This window comes from Salarias fasciatus, chromosome 19 (genome assembly GCF_902148845.1).
Source record: "Salarias fasciatus chromosome 19, fSalaFa1.1, whole genome shotgun sequence".
Taxonomy (NCBI): domain Eukaryota; kingdom Metazoa; phylum Chordata; class Actinopteri; order Blenniiformes; family Blenniidae; genus Salarias; species Salarias fasciatus.
The window spans coordinates 15,312,636-15,332,781 of NC_043763.1; the positions used below are offsets into that span (position 1 = coordinate 15,312,636).

Consider the following 20,146-nt stretch of genomic DNA (forward strand, 5'->3'; position numbering starts at 1 on the left):
CATTAATCCATCATGAGTTTGACTGATTGACTGATGGCAACACTTAATTTTCGTGGTCCTCACCAAGCATTCCCTGGCTTGGCTGAAAAGCGTCGAGGCCCTGTTCAAAACAGGCGAGGCCACGGAGAAGTCCGCAGCACCCAGCGCAGCAAAGTATGACCTGCAATTTTCTGGCTTGACGTCATCGTTACTACAGTAAATGAATACAGAAAGGCAAAATTAGGTACTGAACGCACACAAACGTGTGATAAACTGCTTGGAGACAGACTTACCTGAAGTAAAGAAGCATGCCTGGAGGATAGTCTGTGAATTCCTGAGAGAGGTTTCCATTGAGCAGGTTGTACATGCAAGTCAACTGAAAAAAAAAAGAAAACAAAAAAGATTTTGGTGAGATTAAAAAAAAAAATTCAATCATTTCCAGTTTTAGAGGCTTTTCTTGATGAAATTAAATTGTTCTACCTGTGATTCCTGGAAAGGTACGTTTGCTCTGTTTTTTCTGGGCCGATTGGCTCGGACCAGCTGCCTGATCCTTTCTCTCGTCAAACTCTGGGCTGCGGTACATGTGAAACCACTTGACAAGGATCGGGAAACCCTTTGGAGGAGGAAAGAAACCCACAGGTTTTTATTCTCTTTGCAAACCAACCAACAAACAAAACACAGGAAACGTCGGGGCACTTGCTGACTTACTGCTCGGCGTCAAACTCGCTTTCACCCAGTGCTCGAAACAAGATGGCCGCCTAAAAGACAAAAAGATATTTACCTCCAACTTTCACTTCTGAAACTTCAGCCCAAATATAAAGTGCTTGATTTCCACAACGTGGAATGATGATTGATTGGCTTCGCTGACCTGGTCTGATGTCCACGTCTTTTGGTTTATCAGGCCGATGTCGACGTTCGCAGGAAGAGATCCCAGCAGGGATGCAGGGATGTCAGTTGCCACAGCATCAGGCACATTTGCCAGCACACTGGTTGGATCTGGGTCTGCAGTAATAACCTATTTAGCAGGAAACATATATCGAAAAGTTAAATACACAGCTGTATTTGTCTTGTGGTGTCAACTGTTCTTTCAGTAGTGCTCAGATATGGAAACGTTTGAAGGGACTTTATGACACAGTAGGAGCTGAGGGTAACCTTTTACCTGTGTGACAAAGGTCTGCTGTACAACTGCTGAGGCACTCTGGATGTTGGAAACAAATGCTGGGTTAGTGGAGACGCTCAGCAGCTCCTCAGGTGGGATGTTCTCGATCAGCGATGCAGGAACTCCGACTATGACCGTCCCGAGGGAAACCAAGGCAGACGCACTGTTGACCTGTGTGATGCATTTGTATCCATTAAAACCAAATGACAAAGTTTTCACAGTCAGAAGACATATGCCACTGAACATTTCTTTTTAATTTGTTTAGAAAAGCTTATTATGTAAATCCACATAACACAACATATGTGTCAAATATCTTGTCACAGGATTTTTGAATGTGGAAATCTGAACGCCACTGAGAGTTTATCCTTATGACTTTTAAACGATTGAACCTTCCCGACTCACATGAATGTATTTAAATCTTTCATGGGGACTCTTACCTCCAAACCTGAGCCTGGCTGAGAGATGGTTTGCACGAGCGTGCTGGCCTGCCCCGGGTTCCAGGTGACCTGTCCCAGGGAGGACAGAGCGGAAACGGCCACCGCCGGGGAAAGTGTCGCGAGCTGGCGGGTGGTCAAGCCTGAACTGGCACTGCCGAGTGTTGCGAGCGTTTCTGCGCCAATGTTCTGGACGTTGGAAGCTAGAGCAGCAGACACCTGTTGAGTGGAAGAATAAAGATGAGATGATTAATACAAACAGGTGAACCATGTCCTTCATTAAGTCTCATATGTATAACAACATCATTCAAGCCACTTCTGTAATTTTAATACATGATATGTAGTGATGATGGACCTGATACTCTTAATTTAGCATTTATTGCATTGGTAATTTTCTTCTGTCTTAAATATCACTACAAATAGTACCATCTGGTTTACGGATTTATGTATGTGATGGCTACACGGAACAGCTGTTTAAGCTCTGCAGTTATTTTTTATGGATGGGGAGGTACATCAGACCATCAGGTTATGCAATGACTTTTTGTGGATTATTGTTTTGATTGTTGTCACGATTTGACATCAACAGCTAATAGTGAACTCTTTAGTGACTGAAATAATTCTGGACGTGCGATGTCGGTCTTTGCATTGTTTTTAATATTTAATAAAACCAAAAATATAAACTTTTCTTGCTTTAATGTTTCAGAAATAAATCATTAATTTAGTTTTCAGTTTTGTAAATTTTGTAATTATGTCACCGTTTCTTATCTTTATTTTTTGTTTTTGCTATTGAATATTTCATGAGTAAAACTGTGTTTTTAAAATGTTGCATAGACAGAAGGTCTTGAGAGGCCTCAGGTTTGTTTTCTGCATTAAAGAGGTTCAGATCTGGTACCTCGGGGTCACTTGTTCCGCTACAGAAGTTGTTCAGCCTTTGCAAGATGCGCATGGTGTCAGCTTCACTCAAACCGGTAAAGGCTGAACTTGGGATCTCAGAAGAGCACAGGAGAAGGCCAGGAAGACTGAAAAAACAACAACATTCCAGTTAATCTAATGTGCGAAACACTTCTTTATCCACAACATCCTGCATGAAATTTTTCCTTTTCCAACAGGTGGACGCTCACTTGAGAACGCTGAAGCTTGGGTTTGACTCAAACAGCTGTGTGATGTAGTAATCTGTGGCACTCTGAGGGATCGCTGTGCTGTTGAAGAGTTCCAGATTGGCTTGATTCTCCAAGAATGTCCCAAGCTTTGTGGAAAAAAAGAAGAAAAACACACAAATAGTCAAATTTAGAAGGACAAACCTTACACTATTACATTGAAAATGCATTTAATCCAGGAGAAATATTGACATTGGTCAGATTTTTTTGTCTTTGAGATTCTGCAGATACGATGTGAGTACTGACTTGAGTTGGGGGCACAAAGCTGGCGAGGTCCTCCGCAGAAGCAAACGTTATAAAGTTGCCGACATTTGTTACAAACCAGGCTGTTGAGTTTAGTTCGGGATCAGTGGCGTCAAAGCATCTGGCATCAGAGCCTTGGGAACCTGGAGAAATCATAGTTTTGGTAAGAGATGTTATGTGACTTTGGGTTTCCCTTCAAACTAACTGGATCTGTACTTCACATCTTATTTATTCTTTTGTACAACACTTTGGTCGACTGTGGTTAATTTAAAGCGCTATATAAATTGCTTTTTTTTTGCTTTCATCTAAAGGTGTGAGACAATTCAAACTGTTTTTTGCTAAAGTTTGTGGACATACATTTATAACTTAACTATGAAATGTATTACACATGCCAGAACATATTTGGTAGATATTTGATGAAATACTTGTGTAATACTCAAATCTGGACCTGGACTGTTCCTGGTGTGCAGCTGTGATTCTGTGATCAGAATATTTCAAATAAATTATAGAATTTATTATATTAAGAAAACAGCAGGTTCTTTAAGTGAATCAACATATTCTACAGATTCAAAACAACCAACCAATCGATTGGTGATTGCATGAAATCCCATACAGAGCTACCCTGTGTAAATGATCTCAATGTTCCCATTGCCTTCATGATATAGCTTACCTCCTCCTAAGTACATCCTAATTGTGGCGTAAACGTCACTTCTTCCAAAATCAGAGTTGTTGTATGTGAAGTTATTTCCCATGAAAGACACACTATTGGAAGAGAAAGCATGTCAAGGTTAGCACCTATCGGCATAATCCATTCATCGATCTTATGAATGCTGACAAACAGAGACTCACAACTTCTGGAAGGCGAAGCAAGAGGCATCCTGCACTTGTGTGGAGCTGATGAGGGTCCTCGTGAGAAATGGGAGGAAATCTCTCAACCGCACGTCGAACCAGGCACAAGCTTCGGACCTGTTGTTGCTGCTCAGCGCCAGAGGCCACACACAGGGAAGGATCGCCATCCGCACGTCATCTGGAACGTCCTCCTGATGGCACACACATCGTCACACATTTAATGAAATAGCCGGTAAAGATGAATTGTCGCTTTAGTGATCGTGTGTGGTAAACGGTGATATCAACACGCACCGTCACCAGGAAAGCAATTGTGTCGTTGTAGTTGTTGAAGATTTGGCAGAGGTCAGAGCCGTTACCAACCACATTAGGAAGTCGTAGGAACTGACCCAGCTCAGAGGTGCTGATGGTATTTAGCAGCTGGGGATAAAAACAAGCATCAGTCGATGTTTGCATGGAAGAATTGATTGTTATTATATTCCTTCAAGACTTCTTCATTTTTTTTTTTTTTTTTTACCTCTGATTCACGCATCGGTGGCAGAAGAGACACAAACACAGATGCATTCGGAAAGCCAAAGCTGAGAAAAGTTTCTCTCAGAAAGATGTAGAAGCTTCCGCCGCTGTAACATCTCAGTGGCACAGGACCTGTTTTCAGAGAGACGGTGATTAAAATACACATCCGAGGGAAAGCTGCGGCTGAGGTACCATAAAAATTACAATCAAGGAAAAAAAAAAAAAAAATTCTCAGGTTCAAGTATCCTGATGAGTTTTCCAGGCATTTAAAGTCTGTGATACAAACCTTGGAGGGAGCGTTGAATGTTTCTGATGACCTCCTCTTGGGTGTCGTTGCTGAGTGTCATGCGCAGGGTGTCCAGAACTGCAATTCTAAATTTGGATGAAATTTGACAATTATCGTCAAACACCACAAATAATATACAACATTTTCCAACTTGTGAACTTTTAACAGGTCTTGTTCCTACATCTCTTGGCTGTTGTTACAACTCCTGTTCAAGCCGATGTTGAACAAAGGCATCACCAGCATGGGAGAGAGGTCAACCAGGAGGGGCCTCAGTCGAGACCTGAGCCACTGCAGGAATTCTGCATCGCTGATGGCCGGTGAGGACAGATTGCCTCTGTCGACAACTTCTTGAAGGAAGCCGGATCTCACTTCCTGTGTGTAGTTGGCTGACTGGACCTGGAGGGCATTTATACAGTCAATAATGAAGTGTTTGCTCCATCTTACACATTTCACTACAAATCATAGCAGCTGTAAATAAGTCTCTAAAAGGTTTCAAATGATATCTCTCTGCCATAGCTAGAATTCACAGTCACAGTCGAATCTCAATCATCAAGATCAAATTCAATGCAAAGCGCTATTTAATAAGATTGCAATATGCATTAAAATTGATATGTGAATATGGATATATCATCATATAATGGCATGATCTGCAATAGCTACACAGAGAAAGTCTAAACTTCAGACTGAAAGTGTTTAATGCTGTGAGTCCGCAGGTGCAGGCATGGACATACATAGATTAATGCTACACTGGTTGCTGGGATTTGTCCATCGTCACCACCGTATTAGAAGAGGCAGCTTTACACAATAAGATAATTGATTGGACAGCGAACCTATGAATAATTTAATCAAAATGCTAATTTCTATGATTGAATTTGAGGTGGGTTTAGTAGAAACCCAAAAGACAGTACTGCCACAAGTGTTTGACACTTTTCATCAATATCCTTCAGTGTTTTTGTTTTCAGGCTTTTTGCGCCCCCTGCTGGTTAAGAGTATTCATGTCCTGCTGTTATTTCCTGGAAGTAGTGAATTAAACTTGGCTGTAAGGTGAAAATTTCAAGTTGTAAAACGTTGGTAATTTTAATTAGCTGGCTAATAGTCAGCAATATCAAGGTAAATGATCCAAGTTGCTAAGTTAAGTACTTTTAAGACCTATGTGGCTCTAGTCCAAAAAGGTTCATTGGTCTTCCAAGTTATAATCCAAAACAAAGGTTCTTTTCCAAAGACCAGGGAGGTATTTTGTTATTTACCTGACGGTTTCGGCAGCTGTCAGCTGTCTTCTTCAGAGAGTCACGTGATGTTGTTGTGACGTATCTTGTCAGCTGATTTATACAGGTTTTGGCGCTATTCTCCCACTAGTGGAAACGGGAGAACAGACTGCAGATGGCGCTGTTCTCCCGCTTCCACGAGTGGGAGAATAGCGCCAAAACCTGTATAAATCAGCTGACAAGATACGTCACAACAACATCACGTGAGTGTCTGAAGAAGACAGCTGACAGCTGCCGAAACCGTCAGGTAAATAACAAAATACCTCCCTGGTTTTTGGAAAAGAACCTTTGTTTTGGACTATGTGGCTCTGTTGTGTTACACTTCTGCTAATACTTGTGTTTTTTTTAGGCTGAATAATCTACTGGCAGCATTTGCTTGTTCTCAACTCAAAAACAGGTAAGCTGAACATTTATTTATATATGACACTGTATTGTTGTGCTGCTTGAATTATGAGGTTTCAGCTGCCTGAAGTCAGATTTTCACCTCACTATGTAAAAAAAAAAAAAAAAAAAAAAGTTTTTAGTCTCTCCTATTTTAGGCCCATGTTGTTTTCTTATATTCATTTTGTGTGATATTGTGCTGGATTCACATTTTAACAAATCCAGCTGCACTTGTTTTAAACATCAGCATTCAGAGTCAGTGAAGGCTGAAATTTTTGAATGCAGAGTGAATTGTGTTGCTCCCTCTTTGCTTTATGTAAAAGTAGAAAACATTACTCTTCTAACAGACTTGGTGCTGCACATGCGCACCTCAATAGTAATAAAGACATTGTGCAGTTTAGACTGTTCAATGCCAGAACTTCTTCAGATCATCATCTGGGTCACATGCAAAGACTAACTTTTTTTTTTTTTTTACATACACCAGAGGGACTTATACAATGAAGACAGACAGCTAGAAGGCACTCTAATATTTATATAGTACCATTCTCTGTGCATGGATAGTAATAATAATAATGCATTGGTTTTATATAGCGCTTTTCAGGACGCTCAAAGACACTTTACATTGCATTATTCATTCACTCCATACTGGGTGGTGGTAAGCTACTGCTGTAGCCACAGCTGCCCTGGGGCAGACTGACAGAAGCGAGGCTGCCAATCTGCGCCATCAGCCCCTCCGACCATTTACTCTCACAACTTTCATACTAGGCAAGGTGGGTGAAGTGTCTTGCCCAAGGACACAACGACAGTTTTACGCCTGCGGGAGCGGGGATCGAACCGCCAACCTTCCGGTTATAAGACAACCTGCTCTATAAACTGAGCTACTGTCACCTTAGTAATGTAAGCACCTTCTGTGGACCAGACAAGCAAGCTACAGCATTTCTGTGATCTGATTTAAAATATTGTCATATGAATGTGAAATTGACAAGTCAGCATTGTCAAATTTTCTTTCAAAGACGAGCTGGATTATGGAGACTTAAAATATCAAAGATGTCGATGGTGAAAGGTGGAGTTTTGGCGTTTACCGGAGGGCTGACATGACTTGGTAAACTATAAAATAAACAGTGCTTTGGTATCGTTAAAAAGATGAGTTTGTCAAGGTTCATCTGTGGCCACATTTGATGTCATGGAGGGGGAAGATAAATTCATGCGGTGTTGAACTTTTGACTGGACATCAATATTTTGACACAAATATTAAGACATTAATGTCACAGACAATATTGGTCAAAATTACACATGAAAATTTGTTTGGTTGCATCAAGGCCTTGTTTAAAAAAAAAGTCAGCTGTGTGGAAGCTTACCTCAATGGCAGGTGAGACTGCATCAAAGAAATCATCAAAGTCGGCGGGGTCGATGTTGGCCATGACTTCTTTCACATCTTGCATCCCGTTTAGCTGTGAGGGCGTAGCTGCCAGCTGGGTCAGCTGATTGAAAGTAAGAAGATCTGCAACCTGCACCTACAAGTGACAAGTAGCAAACCTTACTGATGCATATCGTTTGGGTTATTACTCTAATTGCCGTATGACAGGACAAAGCAAAGTGACTTGCAGTCTGGTTCTGTATTTTCTTTTTGTTTGAAGTAAAAATGCACCAAATAATCAGCCCATGGTTAAATTTACAATATATGAAAGAAGTTAGTGGCTTACTCCGCTGAAGTTTGTGTTCAAGGTCACAAAGTCATTGAAAGATGCAAGAGTGCTGAAACGACCAAAGTTGTCTTCAAGAAAACGTCGCGAGGCCTCATTGTTTACTGATTCGACACAGGAAAGACCTATGAATAAAAATATTCCATTTTTAGGTTGATCAACAAAAGGTCACTCAAGCTTTTTTTGTTTTTGTGTATGTAATTTTTTTTTTTTTTAACAGACAAGTAAAACAAACCTGAAGAAGATTGTCTGCTGAGATAATCTTTAATGAACACAAAAACCTGCTGACGTTGGCTCTCAGAGAGATTACTGAAAACATTGTTGAAGCCTTTGACACTGAAATGATGAAAAACAAGAATAATTCCAACACAGCCATTGAAATATAGGGTAATCAGTTCATGGAGGAAAAAAAAGGTTTGACTCACATCTCTTGATAGGAGTTACATGTGATATTCCTGGGAATGATTTCCAGTGTGTTTGAGTTGGTGCTCAGGAGAAACAGCGGTAGATAATCCTGGAACCATAACCTGAAGTCATCTGCGTCAAATGTGTCAAATCCTCGGCTGAGCTCCGTCAATGTCAAATTGAGGACAGTGTCACGTACTCCAGGGGTAACTGAGGTTACATTTTGCTAAAAGAAAAAAACAGATAGAGAAACAGAGAATGACAAAAGAAAAACTATTAAACATGGAAGTGAAAAAAATTTGGAGACATGAAACAGGACCAGCTTTAGAAATCTTTTCTGAATGACTGATAATTAAATCAAATGCGAAGGTTTCACTTCTTGAGAAAAGCACAGAGGGGGTGATCTTTTTGAGGATGATCTCATGGCACAGAATATTCATGGCATGGGTATGGGAAAATTGCAAGTATGCCTTAATTCTTGAGTTTGGGCAACATGTTATGAATTCATAAACTCAGCATTTTTTCCCTTGTCTAGAAATGTCAATGATTTATTGCTTTGCAGTAAATTGAAAAAGAAAAAAAAAGACTGACCTCTACAGCATCACGAACGAATGTGGCAAAGAATGAGGTGAGGTTTTCTTGAGTTGTGAGTGTTGAAAATACAAGTTCCACGAGTGTTTCGTTGGAAAAATTGTTCGAATCAAGTAGTAATTCAGCTTGTTGTGCTGGAGACAGTGAATCCAGGATGACATCCTGAAATAACCAAGGAGAGAAGAAAAGAAATATTATTTACAGCAACACAGAAAAAAATTACTGTGATACAAGCAACATGGCAGACATTGGTGGCAATGTCCATGAAAATGAACAAAAATACAGGACAAAGTACTACTGTTGTCACATGAGGCTGGCAGTGAAACATGACTTACCACAGAGAGGTTGAAGACTCTGAGTTGAGAGTACGATGCGAATATTAAAAACGGACCCAGGTTTGTAGCAAGAAACTCAGCGTCATTGGCAATTCCCACCCTGCAACCTGAGACACCAAGACAAGGTTCAAGTCCACACGAGTACATTCAACAAAGACCTCTTGAAAAGTTGCACATGTGGAACACGGTTGTCTTGTTGGTGCCATTTTGAGATGTCCTTGTCGCCAAATTCAAGTAAATGAGCATATCCATTCAAGCAAGGCACTGTATGATACTCTTGTTTACAATGTTAGCTCTACCTGGTGTGTTGATGACATCGGTAGCATTGTTCAGGAAAGCCCAGAGGACCTGGAAGAACTCTTGTTGCCTTGTCACGGACACCTGGCTGGCAACACTGCCCACGGCCCCGGCACTGCACAGATCGGAGGGAAACATTGGATTGTCCATCAGGAATGAATGTCTTTTTCAGTTTGGTCTGACAAGAGGCTGTCTGGCCCACTTAAAGCTACTCACACTATATGGTAGTTAGTGCAGTTCATGCCCCTGGTCGTGTTTCTGAGCATCTCTGGTGTGAAACTGGGAAGGAATGGAACCAATAGCGTACGGAACCAAAGAATTAGGCGGCTTTGGTTGAAGCTCGGCAAGGCAGGGCCGATGATGTCGAATGTCCTATTCATCACTCTGTCTCTCACTGGAGGTGACAAGTCTTGGGCCTGTCAACATGCAAAAGCACACATTTGACATGCTGCAGATTTACCATGCATGGTATTTGGATAAAAGCAGAGAAGTGGATGTTATTATACAATTCATGCAAATGATGCCAAATGTGAGAAAAGTGCAGGAGAGAAGACAACGCCGGTTCACAGAAGCAGGACGGCATTTCTTCTTCCATTTTCCAAGTAGCCTACCAGGTCAGTCTCTATGGCTCTTGCGCAGAATGCTTCCACATTTTCCAGGGCATTGCCATCTTCAAGCCGGTCAAAGACATCATCAAATATTGCTGTGTCATTGGGGTCCACTGAAGTCCCCACCACGTCTGCCAGCTGAACAGGCGTGAGTAGTTCCAGGACCTCCTCCTACAAAAAAGGCAATTGATATCAAGTCTGACAGCAGCATTAACAAAGACCAAGGGGTTAAAAGATTCAGGTTTGACAAGGAAAACAGCCACTGCAGTTGTTGCTTACACTGCTGAAAGTTGGGTTGAGGGTCTGGAAAACCTGCAGCTCTCCAAATTGAGAGAACCTGTCAAAGTTTGTCTGTATCCACTGTCGAGTGTCTGCGCTAGCCAAGACACAGCCAGGGTCTGCAAGGTGGAGGAAAACAAGCCTGTCATCAGAGTGCCGGTGAAGCATACTATAAAGATGAATGTGTTTGGAATCTGAGTGACTTTCTTCACCTGACGAGTCGTTTCTCGAAAGGAATGGGACGCTGAAGTGAGTCACAACTGCTTGCCGTTCTTCTGTGTCCAGGGATTCAAATGTGCTGTTGAATGCCTGAATGCTAAGATTTGAGGGTAAAGTTGTTAATCCTCTTAAAATCAATACCAATCACAGGTCTTGCTGTTGTTTTTAGTTGACACTGGAGTCATCTGTCACAAGCGTACTTACACAATGGGGTATGTGGCGCAGCTGAAGTTTCTGGAGCTGAGACAGAACAGGAAGTTCGTGGATGGAGAGGTCAGTAATGCACGGAGGTTCGTCTGGAACCACCTGCTGACAAAATCTGGATCCTCCAGTTGTGTTTGGCTGAAGTTGGCGATTACCACCTCTCCAAGAGCCTCAAGAATGTTTGACCTTGTTTGTTCATTGGCGCTGTTGGGGACCTACAAATTGATATTCAATCAGAAAAAAAAAAACAAAAACAAAAGAAAAACAAAGAGTCAGTGGAACACGGAACACAGAAAATCAGCAGGCTTGTGTGCTTTTGTGGTTCAGACTGTACCATAGTGGAAAACATCCCGAGGGCTTGCTCCAGTGTAGAAGCAGGAATCTTTTGTAGGAGAAGTTTCCACAATTCCACAACGTCAGGCATCGACATTTCCAGGGAGCATACCAACAGTGTGGCCAAATTGGTGGCAGTGAGGTGTGCAGCCTTTGAAATGAAATGAACATGAAAAACATCCACAAATGGCTCACAGCTCTTGGACATTTGTCTGTGGACTGGAATATCTAAATAGGTAAGGAGAGGTTGGGGATTCACGGGTTTCATCAAAAAACCTTACCGAGGAACAGGCATGTTGACGGATGGTGAAGTTGCACACGGATACCGGTGAATCCTCACTTGAGAATGTTTCATTGAGTTTTGTTCTGAGAAAAAAATAAATAAATAAAAATAACGGAATAAATGTAAATGTCTGACACTGCCATTCCATTGTGGGAACAAACTTTGGGCTTCCACGCTCAGCTTTGGGGGAAAAAATAAAAATAAAAACCCACCTGTTGAGTCCACCACAGATGAGGTCCTCTGTGAAGAGACAATGTTTGCATTTGAAAACATTGCTTGTGAAATTCCAGTCCTGTCTTACAAACTGGTGTGTTTTGTATTTTGCAAACTTACCATTGACAGGCGTGAGTTGGCACTAGAGACAGACAAAGCATCATTGTTAGTACAGAGAAAAGAAATTGGGATCCCTACAGTATCTTGATGAAACCACATTTTCCCATGAATGAACATTTTCCAAGTGAGGAGGGAAAAAAGAAAAAAAAAAAAAAAAAAAACGGGGAATCCCTGTAAAACAACCACATAAACGCACTTACCATGAATGAAGCTGGTACTGCACAACCTATTTTTAGGGAAACAAAATCAAAAAGATTGGTCTCATCAGTACAGCTGTTCTCGCTGTAGTGGCATTGGATTGATCTGAAAAAAAAAACTGCCAGTATGGTGTTTATTTGCCGCTTACCGTGTGAACATTTCCATGAGCGACTGTATGCTTGTTCTCAGGTTGTCTGAAATTTCCAGTGGCAGGGAGAACAAGGCTCTCCTCAAACCAGTCAGTCTGCAAGCAGACAAGAGAAATTAACATGACTCGACTCGTATGGAGCCAAAGTTTGACGTAATGGCGGTCCAAAGTCTCTGCAAGCCTCGGCTTGAGAAATGTCATCGCTTACATCTCGTCATATGATTGACAGCTGATGTTCCTGGGGATTACGAGCAAGTCGTTGGGACGGAGGCTGGCCAGTACAGGGGTCAAATACACCTGGAACCATAGCTGATAGTCTTCAGGTCCAAAGTTTTCCAGTTGAGGAGCCAAGGCTGTCAGGGTCCGATTCAGGACGGTGTTTCTCACAGCTGGGTTTGTGATTAGGGTCAGGTTTTGCTGAAACACGAAAAGGAAAGTTTGACTAAGTTAGGGCACTTTTTGCTTAACCAAAAATGCCGGCCATTGCAACAGAGACCATGCTTTCCTGCACGCATCCTGTCGGCTGCATCGGGTGCTTGAAATCACGTCAATTGACAAGGCAACGAGCAGGTAAAAATGTTGTCATTTTGGGACAGCAGAACGCTTCATATTAATGTGTCCAAACACACGAGTCTTTTGGAGGTCAAAGTCGTGAGGAAAAATGTGCTCATGCTGATGTGAGGCAAAATACCTGCTGGCTGATGACTGTGAAATTCTGGAAATACTCAGTGAGCGCTTGATCATCGGGGGACTCCAGAAAGCTTGTCAACACTGCATCCGCCACCGTCTGGTTCTCCAAAGCACCAGTGTCTGGATCCAGGAAAAGTTCCGATCGCTGGCGCGGTGACAGGCTGTCCACAACTTCCAGCTGATGACGCACACAAAAAGGAATTGATCATTGGTTCTTACTTGCCCCGACCCCACAAAACTAGGGCCATGTGTCACATTTACAGCTTCTGGATGTTGTCCTGCAGTTGTCACATGAGGCTGGCAGTGAAACATGACTTACCACAGAGAGGTTGAAGACTCTGAGTTGAGAGTACGATGCGAATATTAAAAACGGACCCAGGTTTGTAGCAAGAAACTCAGCGTCATTGGCAATTCCCACCCTGCAACCTGAGACACCAAGACAAGGTTCAAGTCCACACGAGTACATTCAACAAAGACCTCTTGAAAAGTTGCACATGTGGAACACGGTTGTCTTGTTGGTGCCATTTTGAGATGTCCTTGTCGCCAAATTCAAGTAAATGAGCATATCCATTCAAGCAAGGCACTGTATGATACTCTTGTTTACAATGTTAGCTCTACCTGGTGTGTTGATGACATCGGTAGCATTGTTCAGGAAAGCCCAGAGGACCTGGAAGAACTCTTGTTGCCTTGTCACGGACACCTGGCTGGCAACACTGCCCACGGCCCCGGCACTGCACAGATCGGAGGGAAACATTGGATTGTCCATCAGGAATGAATGTCTTTTTCAGTTTGGTCTGACAAGAGGCTGTCTGGCCCACTTAAAGCTACTCACACTATATGGTAGTTAGTGCAGTTCATGCCCCTGGTCGTGTTTCTGAGCATCTCTGGTGTGAAACTGGGAAGGAATGGAACCAATAGCGTACGGAACCAAAGAATAAGGCGGCTTTGGTTGAAGCTCGGCAAGGCAGGGCCGATGATGTCGAATGTCCTATTCATCACTCTGTCTCTCACTGGAGGTGACAAGTCTTGGGCCTGTCAACATGCAAAAGCACACATTTGACATGCTGCAGATTTACCATGCATGGTATTTGGATAAAAGCAGAGAAGTGGATGTTATTATACAATTCATGCAAATGATGCCAAATGTGAGAAAAGTGCAGGAGAGAAGACAACGCCGGTTCACAAGAGCAGGACGGCATTTCTTCTTCCATTTTCCAAGTAGCCTACCAGGTCAGTCTCTATGGCTCTTGCGCAGAATGCTTCCACATTTTCCAGGGCATTGCCATCTTCAAGCCGGTCAAAGACATCATCAAATATTGCTGTGTCATTGGGGTCCACTGAAGTCCCCACCACGTCTGCCAGCTGAACAGGCGTGAGTAGTTCCAGGACCTCCTCCTACAAAAAAGGCAATTGATATCAAGTCTGACAGCAGCATTAACAAAGACCAAGGGGTTAAAAGATTCAGGTTTGACAAGGAAAACAGCCACTGCAGTTGTTGCTTACACTGCTGAAAGTTGGGTTGAGGGTTTGGAAAACCTGCAGCTCTCCAAATTGAGAGAACCTGTCAAAGTTTGTCTGTATCCACTGTCGAGTGTCTGCGCTAGCCAAGACACAGCCAGGGTCTGCAAGGTGGAGGAAAACAAGCCTGTCATCAGAGTGCCGGTGAAGCATACTATAAAGATGAATGTGTTTGGAATCTGAGTGACTTTCTTCACCTGACGAGTCGTTTCTCGAAAGGAATGGGACGCTGAAGTGAGTCACAACTGCTTGCCGTTCTTCTGTGTCCAGGGATTCAAATGTGCTGTTGAATGCCTGAATGCTAAGATTTGAGGGTAAAGTTGTTAATCCTCTTAAAATCAATACCAATCACAGGCCTTGCTGTTGTTTTTAGTTGACACTGGAGTCATCTGTCACAAGCGTACTTACACAATGGGGTATGTGGCGCAGCTGAAGTTTCTGGAGCTGAGACAGAACAGGAAGTTCGTGGATGGAGAGGTCAGTAATGCACGGAGGTTCGTCTGGAACCACCTGCTGACAAAATCTGGATCCTCCAGTTGTGTTTGGCTGAAGTTGGCGATTACCACCTCTCCAAGAGCCTCAAGAATGTTTGACCTTGTTTGTTCAATGGCGCTGTTGGGGACCTACAAATTGATATTCAATCAGAAAAAAAAAAACAAAAACAAAAGAAAAACAAAGAGTCAGTGGAACACGGAACACAGAAAATCAGCAGGCTTGTGTGCTTTTGTGGTTCAGACTGTACCATAGTGGAAAACATCACGAGGGCTTGCTCCAGTGTAGAAGCAGGAATCTTTTGTAGGAGAAGTTTCCACAATTCCACAACGTCAGACTCCCTCCTTTGCAGGGAGCATACCAACAGTGTGGCCAAATTGGTGGCAGTGAGGTGTGCAGCCTTTGAAATGAAATGAACATGAAAAACATCCACAAATGGCTCACAGCTCTTGGACATTTGTCTGTGGACTGGAATATCTAAATAGGTAAGGAGAGGTTGGGGATTCACGGGTTTCATCAAAAAACCTTACCGAGGAACAGGCATGTTGACGGATGGTGAAGTTGCACACGGATACCGGTGAATCCTCACTTGAGAATGTTTCATTGAGTTTTGTTCTGAGAAAAAAATAAATAAATAAAAATAACGGAATAAATGTAAATGTCTGACACTGCCATTCCATTGTGGGAACAAACTTTGGGCTTCCACGCTCAGCTTTGGGGGAAAAAATAAAAATAAAAACCCACCTGTTGAGTCCACCACAGATGAGGTCCTCTGTGAAGAGACAATGTTTGCATTTGAAAACATTGCTTGTGAAATTCCAGTCCTGTCTTACAAACTGGTGTGTTTTGTATTTTGCAAACTTACCATTGACAGGCGTGAGTTGGCACTAGAGACAGACAAAGCATCATTGTTAGTACAGAGAAAAGAAATTGGGATCCCTACAGTATCTTGATGAAACCACATTTTCCCATGAATGAACATTTTCCAAGTGAGGAGGGAAAAAAGAAAACAAAAAAAAAAAAAAAACGGGGAATCCCTGTAAAACAACCACATAAACGCACTTACCATGAATGAAGCTGGTACTGCACAACCTATTTTTAGGGAAACAAAATCAAAAAGATTGGTCTCATCAGTACAGCTGTTCTCGCTGTAGTGGCATTGGATTGATCTGAAAAAAAAAACTGCCAGTATGGTGTTTATTTGCCGCTTACCTGTGAACATTTCCATGAGCGACTGTATGCTTGTTCTCAGGTTGTCTGAAATTTCCAGTGGCAGGGAGAACAAGGCTCTCCTCAAACCAGTCAGTCTGCAAGCAGACAAGAGAAATTAACATGACTCGACTCGTATGGAGCCAAAGTTTGACGTAATGGCGGTCCAAAGTCTCTGCAAGCCTCGGCTTGAGAAATGTCATCGCTTACATCTCGTCATATGATTGACAGCTGATGTTCCTGGGGATTACGAGCAAGTCGTTGGGACGGAGGCTGGCCAGTACAGGGGTCAAATACACCTGGAACCATAGCTGATAGTCTTCAGGTCCAAAGTTTTCCAGTTGAGGAGCCAAGGCTGTCAGGGTCCGATTCAGGACGGTGTTTCTCACAGCTGGGTTTGTGATTAGGGTCAGGTTTTGCTGAAACACGAAAAGGAAAGTTTGACTAAGTTAGGGCACTTTTTGCTTAACCAAAAATGCCGGCCATTGCAACAGAGACCATGCTTTCCTGCACGCATCCTGTCGGCTGCATCGGGTGCTTGAAATCACGTCAATTGACAAGGCAACGAGCAGGTAAAAATGTTGTCATTTTGGGACAGCAGAATGCTTTATATTAATGTGTCCAAACACACGAGTCTTTTGGAGGTCAATGTCTTGAGAAAAATGTGCTCATGTTGATGTGAGACAAATACCTGCTGGCTCATGACTGTGAAATTCTGGAAATACTCAGTGAGCGCTTGATCATCGGGGGACTCCAGAAAGCTTGTCAACACTGCATCCGCCACCGTCTGGTTCTCCAAAGCACCAGTGTCTGGATCCAGGAAAAGTTCCGATCGCTGGCGCGGTGACAGGCTGTCCACAACTTCCAGCTGATGACGCACACAAAAAGGAATTGATCATTGGTTCTTACTTGCCCCGACCCCACAAAACTAGGGCCATGTGTCACATTTACAGCTTCTGGATGTTGTCCTGCAGTTGTCACATGAGGCTGGCAGTGAAACATGACTTACCACAGAGAGGTTGAAGACTCTGAGTTGAGAGTACGATGCGAATATTAAAAACGGACCCAGGTTTGTAGCAAGAAACTCAGCGTCATTGGCAATTCCCACCCTGCAACCTGAGACACCAAGACAAGGTTCAAGTCCACACGAGTACATTCAACAAAGACCTCTTGAAAAGTTGCACATGTGGAACACGGTTGTCTTGTTGGTGCCATTTTGAGATGTCCTTGTCGCCAAATTCAAGTAAATGAGCATATCCATTCAAGCAAGGCACTGTATGATACTCTTGTTTACAATGTTAGCTCTACCTGGTGTGTTGATGACATCGGTAGCATTGTTCAGGAAAGCCCAGAGGACCTGGAAGAACTCTTGTTGCCTTGTCACGGACACCTGGCTGGCAACACTGCCCACGGCCCCGGCACTGCACAGATCGGAGGGAAACATTGGATTGTCCATCAGGAATGAATGTCTTTTTCAGTTTGGTCTGACAAGAGGCTGTCTGGCCCACTTAAAGCTACTCACACTATATGGTAGTTAGTGCAGTTCATGCCCCTGGTCGTGTTTCTGAGCATCTCTGGTGTGAAACTGGGAAGGAATGGAACCAATAGCGTACGGAACCAAAGAATAAGGCGGCTTTGGTTGAAGCTCGGCAAGGCAGGGCCGATGATGTCGAATGTCCTATTCATCACTCTGTCTCTCACTGGAGGTGACAAGTCTTGGGCCTGTCAACATGCAAAAGCACACATTTGACATGCTGCAGATTTACCATGCATGATATTTGGATAAAAGCAGAGAAGTGGATGTTATTATACAATTCATGCAAATGATGCCAAATGTGAGAAAAGTGCAGGAGAGAAGACAACGCCGGTTCACAAGAGCAGGACGGCATTTCTTCTCCCATTTTCCAAGTAGCCTACCAGGTCAGTCTCTATGGCTCTTGCGCAGAATGCTTCCACATTTTCCAGGGCATTGCCATCTTCAAGCCGGTCAAAGACATCATCAAATATTGCTGTGTCATTGGGGTCCACTGAAGTCCCCACCACGTCTGCCAGCTGAACAGGCGTGAGTAGTTCCAGGACCTCCTCCTACAAAAAAGGCAATTGATATCAAGTCTGACAGCAGCATTAACAAAGACCAAGGGGTTAAAAGATTCAGGTTTGACAAGGAAAACAGCCACTGCAGTTGTTGCTTACACTGCTGAAAGTTGGGTTGAGGGTCTGGAAAACCTGCAGCTCTCCAAATTGAGAGAACCTGTCAAAGTTTGTCTGTATCCACTGTCGAGTGTCTGCGCTAGCCAAGACACAGCCAGGGTCTGCAAGGTGGAGGAAAACAAGCCTGTCATCAGAGTGCCGGTGAAGCATACTATAAAGATGAATGTGTTTGGAATCTGAGTGACTTTCTTCACCTGACGAGTCGTTTCTCGAAAGGAATGGGACGCTGAAGTGAGTCACAACTGCTTGCCGTTCTTCTGTGTCCAGGGATTCAAATGTGCTGTTGAATGCCTGAATGCTAAGATTTGAGGGTAAAGTTGTTAATCCTCTTAAAATCAATACCAATCACAGGCCTTGCTGTTGTTTTTAGTTGACACTGGAGTCATCTGTCACAAGCGTACTTACACAATGGGGTATGTGGCGCAGCTGAAGTTTCTGGAGCTGAGACAGAACAGGAAGTTCGTGGATGGAGAGGTCAGTAATGCACGGAGGTTCGTCTGGAACCACCTGCTGACAAAATCTGGATCCTCCAGTTGTGTTTGGCTGAAGTTGGCGATTACCACCTCTCCAAGAGCCTCAAGAATGTTTGACCTTGTTTGTTCAATGGCGCTGTTGGGGACCTACAAATTGATATTCAATCAGAAAAAAAAAAACAAAAACAAAAGAAAAACAAAGAGTCAGTGGAACACGGAACACAGAAAATCAGCAGGCTTGTGTGCTTTTGTGGTTCAGACTGTACCATAGTGGAAAACATCACGAGGGCTTGCTCCAGTGTAGAAGCAGGAATCTTTTGTAGGAGAAGTTTCCACAATTCCACAACGTCAGACTCCCTCCTTTGCAGGGAGCATACCAACAGTGTGGCCAAATTGGTGGCAGTGAGGTGTGCAGCCTTTGAAATGAAATGAACATGAAAAACATCCACAAATGGCTCACAGCTCTTGGACATTTGTCTGTGGACTGGAATATCTAAATAGGTAAGGAGAGGTTGGGGATTCACGGGTTTCATCAAAAAACCTTACCGAGGAACAGGCATGTTGACGGATGGTGAAGTTGCACACGGATACCGGTGAATCCTCACTTGAGAATGTTTCATTGAGTTTTGTTCTGAGAAAAAAAAAAATAAATAAAAATAACGGAATAAATGTAAATGTCTGACACTGCCATTCCATTGTGGGAACAAACTTTGGGCTTCCACGCTCAGCTTTGGGGGAAAAAATAAAAATAAAAACCCACCTGTTGAGTCCACCACAGATGAGGTCCTCTGTGAAGAGACAATGTTTGCATTTGAAAACATTGCTTGTGAAATTCCAGTCCTGTCTTACAAACTGGTGTGTTTTGTATTTTGCAAACTTACCATTGACAGGCGTGAGTTGGCACTAGAGACAGACAAAGCATCATTGTTAGTACAGAGAAAAGAAATTGGGATCCCTACAGTATCTTGATGAAACCACATTTTCCCATGAATGAACATTTTCCAAGTGAGGAGGGAAAAAAGAAAACAAAAAAAAAAAAAAAACGGGGAATCCCTGTAAAACAACCACATAAACGCACTTACCATGAATGAAGCTGGTACTGCACAACCTATTTTTAGGGAAACAAAATCAAAAAGATTGGTCTCATCAGTACAGCTGTTCTCGCTGTAGTGGCATTGGATTGATCTGAAAAAAAAAAACTGCCAGTATGGTGTTTATTTGCCGCTTACGTGTGAACATTTCCATGAGCGACTCTATGCTTGTTCTCAGGTTGTCTGAAATTTCCAGTGGCAGGGAGAACAAGGCTCTCCTCAAACCAGTCAGTCTGCAAGCAGACAAGAGAAATTAACATGAC

At 42.9% G+C, this 20,146-nt stretch overlaps 1 protein-coding gene across 1 annotated transcript in view; it reads right to left on the reverse strand.

Moving 5' to 3' along the window:
• The window catches only part of LOC115407139 (uncharacterized), a 28,568-nt gene that overhangs the window by 4,551 nt on the left and 3,871 nt on the right, over window positions 1–20,146 (reverse strand). The window contains exons 16-79 of the mRNA XM_030117498.1: window positions 20,022–20,116; window positions 19,875–19,900; window positions 19,674–19,695; window positions 19,553–19,580; window positions 19,339–19,423; window positions 19,059–19,208; window positions 18,725–18,939; window positions 18,514–18,617; window positions 18,302–18,420; window positions 18,026–18,193; window positions 17,631–17,830; window positions 17,417–17,529; window positions 17,118–17,224; window positions 16,800–16,976; window positions 16,319–16,527; window positions 16,112–16,206; window positions 15,966–15,991; window positions 15,765–15,786; window positions 15,644–15,671; window positions 15,430–15,514; window positions 15,150–15,299; window positions 14,816–15,030; window positions 14,605–14,708; window positions 14,393–14,511; window positions 14,117–14,284; window positions 13,722–13,921; window positions 13,508–13,620; window positions 13,209–13,315; window positions 12,891–13,067; window positions 12,408–12,616; window positions 12,200–12,295; window positions 12,054–12,078; window positions 11,854–11,875; window positions 11,733–11,760; window positions 11,519–11,603; window positions 11,239–11,388; window positions 10,905–11,119; window positions 10,694–10,797; window positions 10,482–10,600; window positions 10,206–10,373; window positions 9,811–10,010; window positions 9,597–9,709; window positions 9,298–9,404; window positions 8,963–9,124; window positions 8,392–8,597; window positions 8,202–8,302; window positions 7,967–8,091; window positions 7,622–7,777; window positions 4,799–5,013; window positions 4,618–4,703; window positions 4,336–4,463; window positions 4,113–4,238; window positions 3,822–4,012; window positions 3,643–3,734; window positions 2,976–3,115; window positions 2,694–2,818; window positions 2,465–2,591; window positions 1,576–1,791; window positions 1,139–1,309; window positions 848–994; window positions 688–737; window positions 460–592; window positions 273–355; window positions 64–190 (exon numbers count right to left, since the gene is read on the reverse strand). Of these exons, the coding sequence (XP_029973358.1) occupies window positions 64–190; window positions 273–355; window positions 460–592; window positions 688–737; window positions 848–994; window positions 1,139–1,309; window positions 1,576–1,791; window positions 2,465–2,591; window positions 2,694–2,818; window positions 2,976–3,115; window positions 3,643–3,734; window positions 3,822–4,012; window positions 4,113–4,238; window positions 4,336–4,463; window positions 4,618–4,703; window positions 4,799–5,013; window positions 7,622–7,777; window positions 7,967–8,091; window positions 8,202–8,302; window positions 8,392–8,597; window positions 8,963–9,124; window positions 9,298–9,404; window positions 9,597–9,709; window positions 9,811–10,010; window positions 10,206–10,373; window positions 10,482–10,600; window positions 10,694–10,797; window positions 10,905–11,119; window positions 11,239–11,388; window positions 11,519–11,603; window positions 11,733–11,760; window positions 11,854–11,875; window positions 12,054–12,078; window positions 12,200–12,295; window positions 12,408–12,616; window positions 12,891–13,067; window positions 13,209–13,315; window positions 13,508–13,620; window positions 13,722–13,921; window positions 14,117–14,284; window positions 14,393–14,511; window positions 14,605–14,708; window positions 14,816–15,030; window positions 15,150–15,299; window positions 15,430–15,514; window positions 15,644–15,671; window positions 15,765–15,786; window positions 15,966–15,991; window positions 16,112–16,206; window positions 16,319–16,527; window positions 16,800–16,976; window positions 17,118–17,224; window positions 17,417–17,529; window positions 17,631–17,830; window positions 18,026–18,193; window positions 18,302–18,420; window positions 18,514–18,617; window positions 18,725–18,939; window positions 19,059–19,208; window positions 19,339–19,423; window positions 19,553–19,580; window positions 19,674–19,695; window positions 19,875–19,900; window positions 20,022–20,116 (7,975 nt within the window). The remainder of the gene's footprint in view (window positions 1–63; window positions 191–272; window positions 356–459; window positions 593–687; window positions 738–847; window positions 995–1,138; window positions 1,310–1,575; window positions 1,792–2,464; window positions 2,592–2,693; window positions 2,819–2,975; window positions 3,116–3,642; window positions 3,735–3,821; window positions 4,013–4,112; window positions 4,239–4,335; window positions 4,464–4,617; window positions 4,704–4,798; window positions 5,014–7,621; window positions 7,778–7,966; window positions 8,092–8,201; window positions 8,303–8,391; window positions 8,598–8,962; window positions 9,125–9,297; window positions 9,405–9,596; window positions 9,710–9,810; window positions 10,011–10,205; window positions 10,374–10,481; window positions 10,601–10,693; window positions 10,798–10,904; window positions 11,120–11,238; window positions 11,389–11,518; window positions 11,604–11,732; window positions 11,761–11,853; window positions 11,876–12,053; window positions 12,079–12,199; window positions 12,296–12,407; window positions 12,617–12,890; window positions 13,068–13,208; window positions 13,316–13,507; window positions 13,621–13,721; window positions 13,922–14,116; window positions 14,285–14,392; window positions 14,512–14,604; window positions 14,709–14,815; window positions 15,031–15,149; window positions 15,300–15,429; window positions 15,515–15,643; window positions 15,672–15,764; window positions 15,787–15,965; window positions 15,992–16,111; window positions 16,207–16,318; window positions 16,528–16,799; window positions 16,977–17,117; window positions 17,225–17,416; window positions 17,530–17,630; window positions 17,831–18,025; window positions 18,194–18,301; window positions 18,421–18,513; window positions 18,618–18,724; window positions 18,940–19,058; window positions 19,209–19,338; window positions 19,424–19,552; window positions 19,581–19,673; window positions 19,696–19,874; window positions 19,901–20,021; window positions 20,117–20,146) is intronic.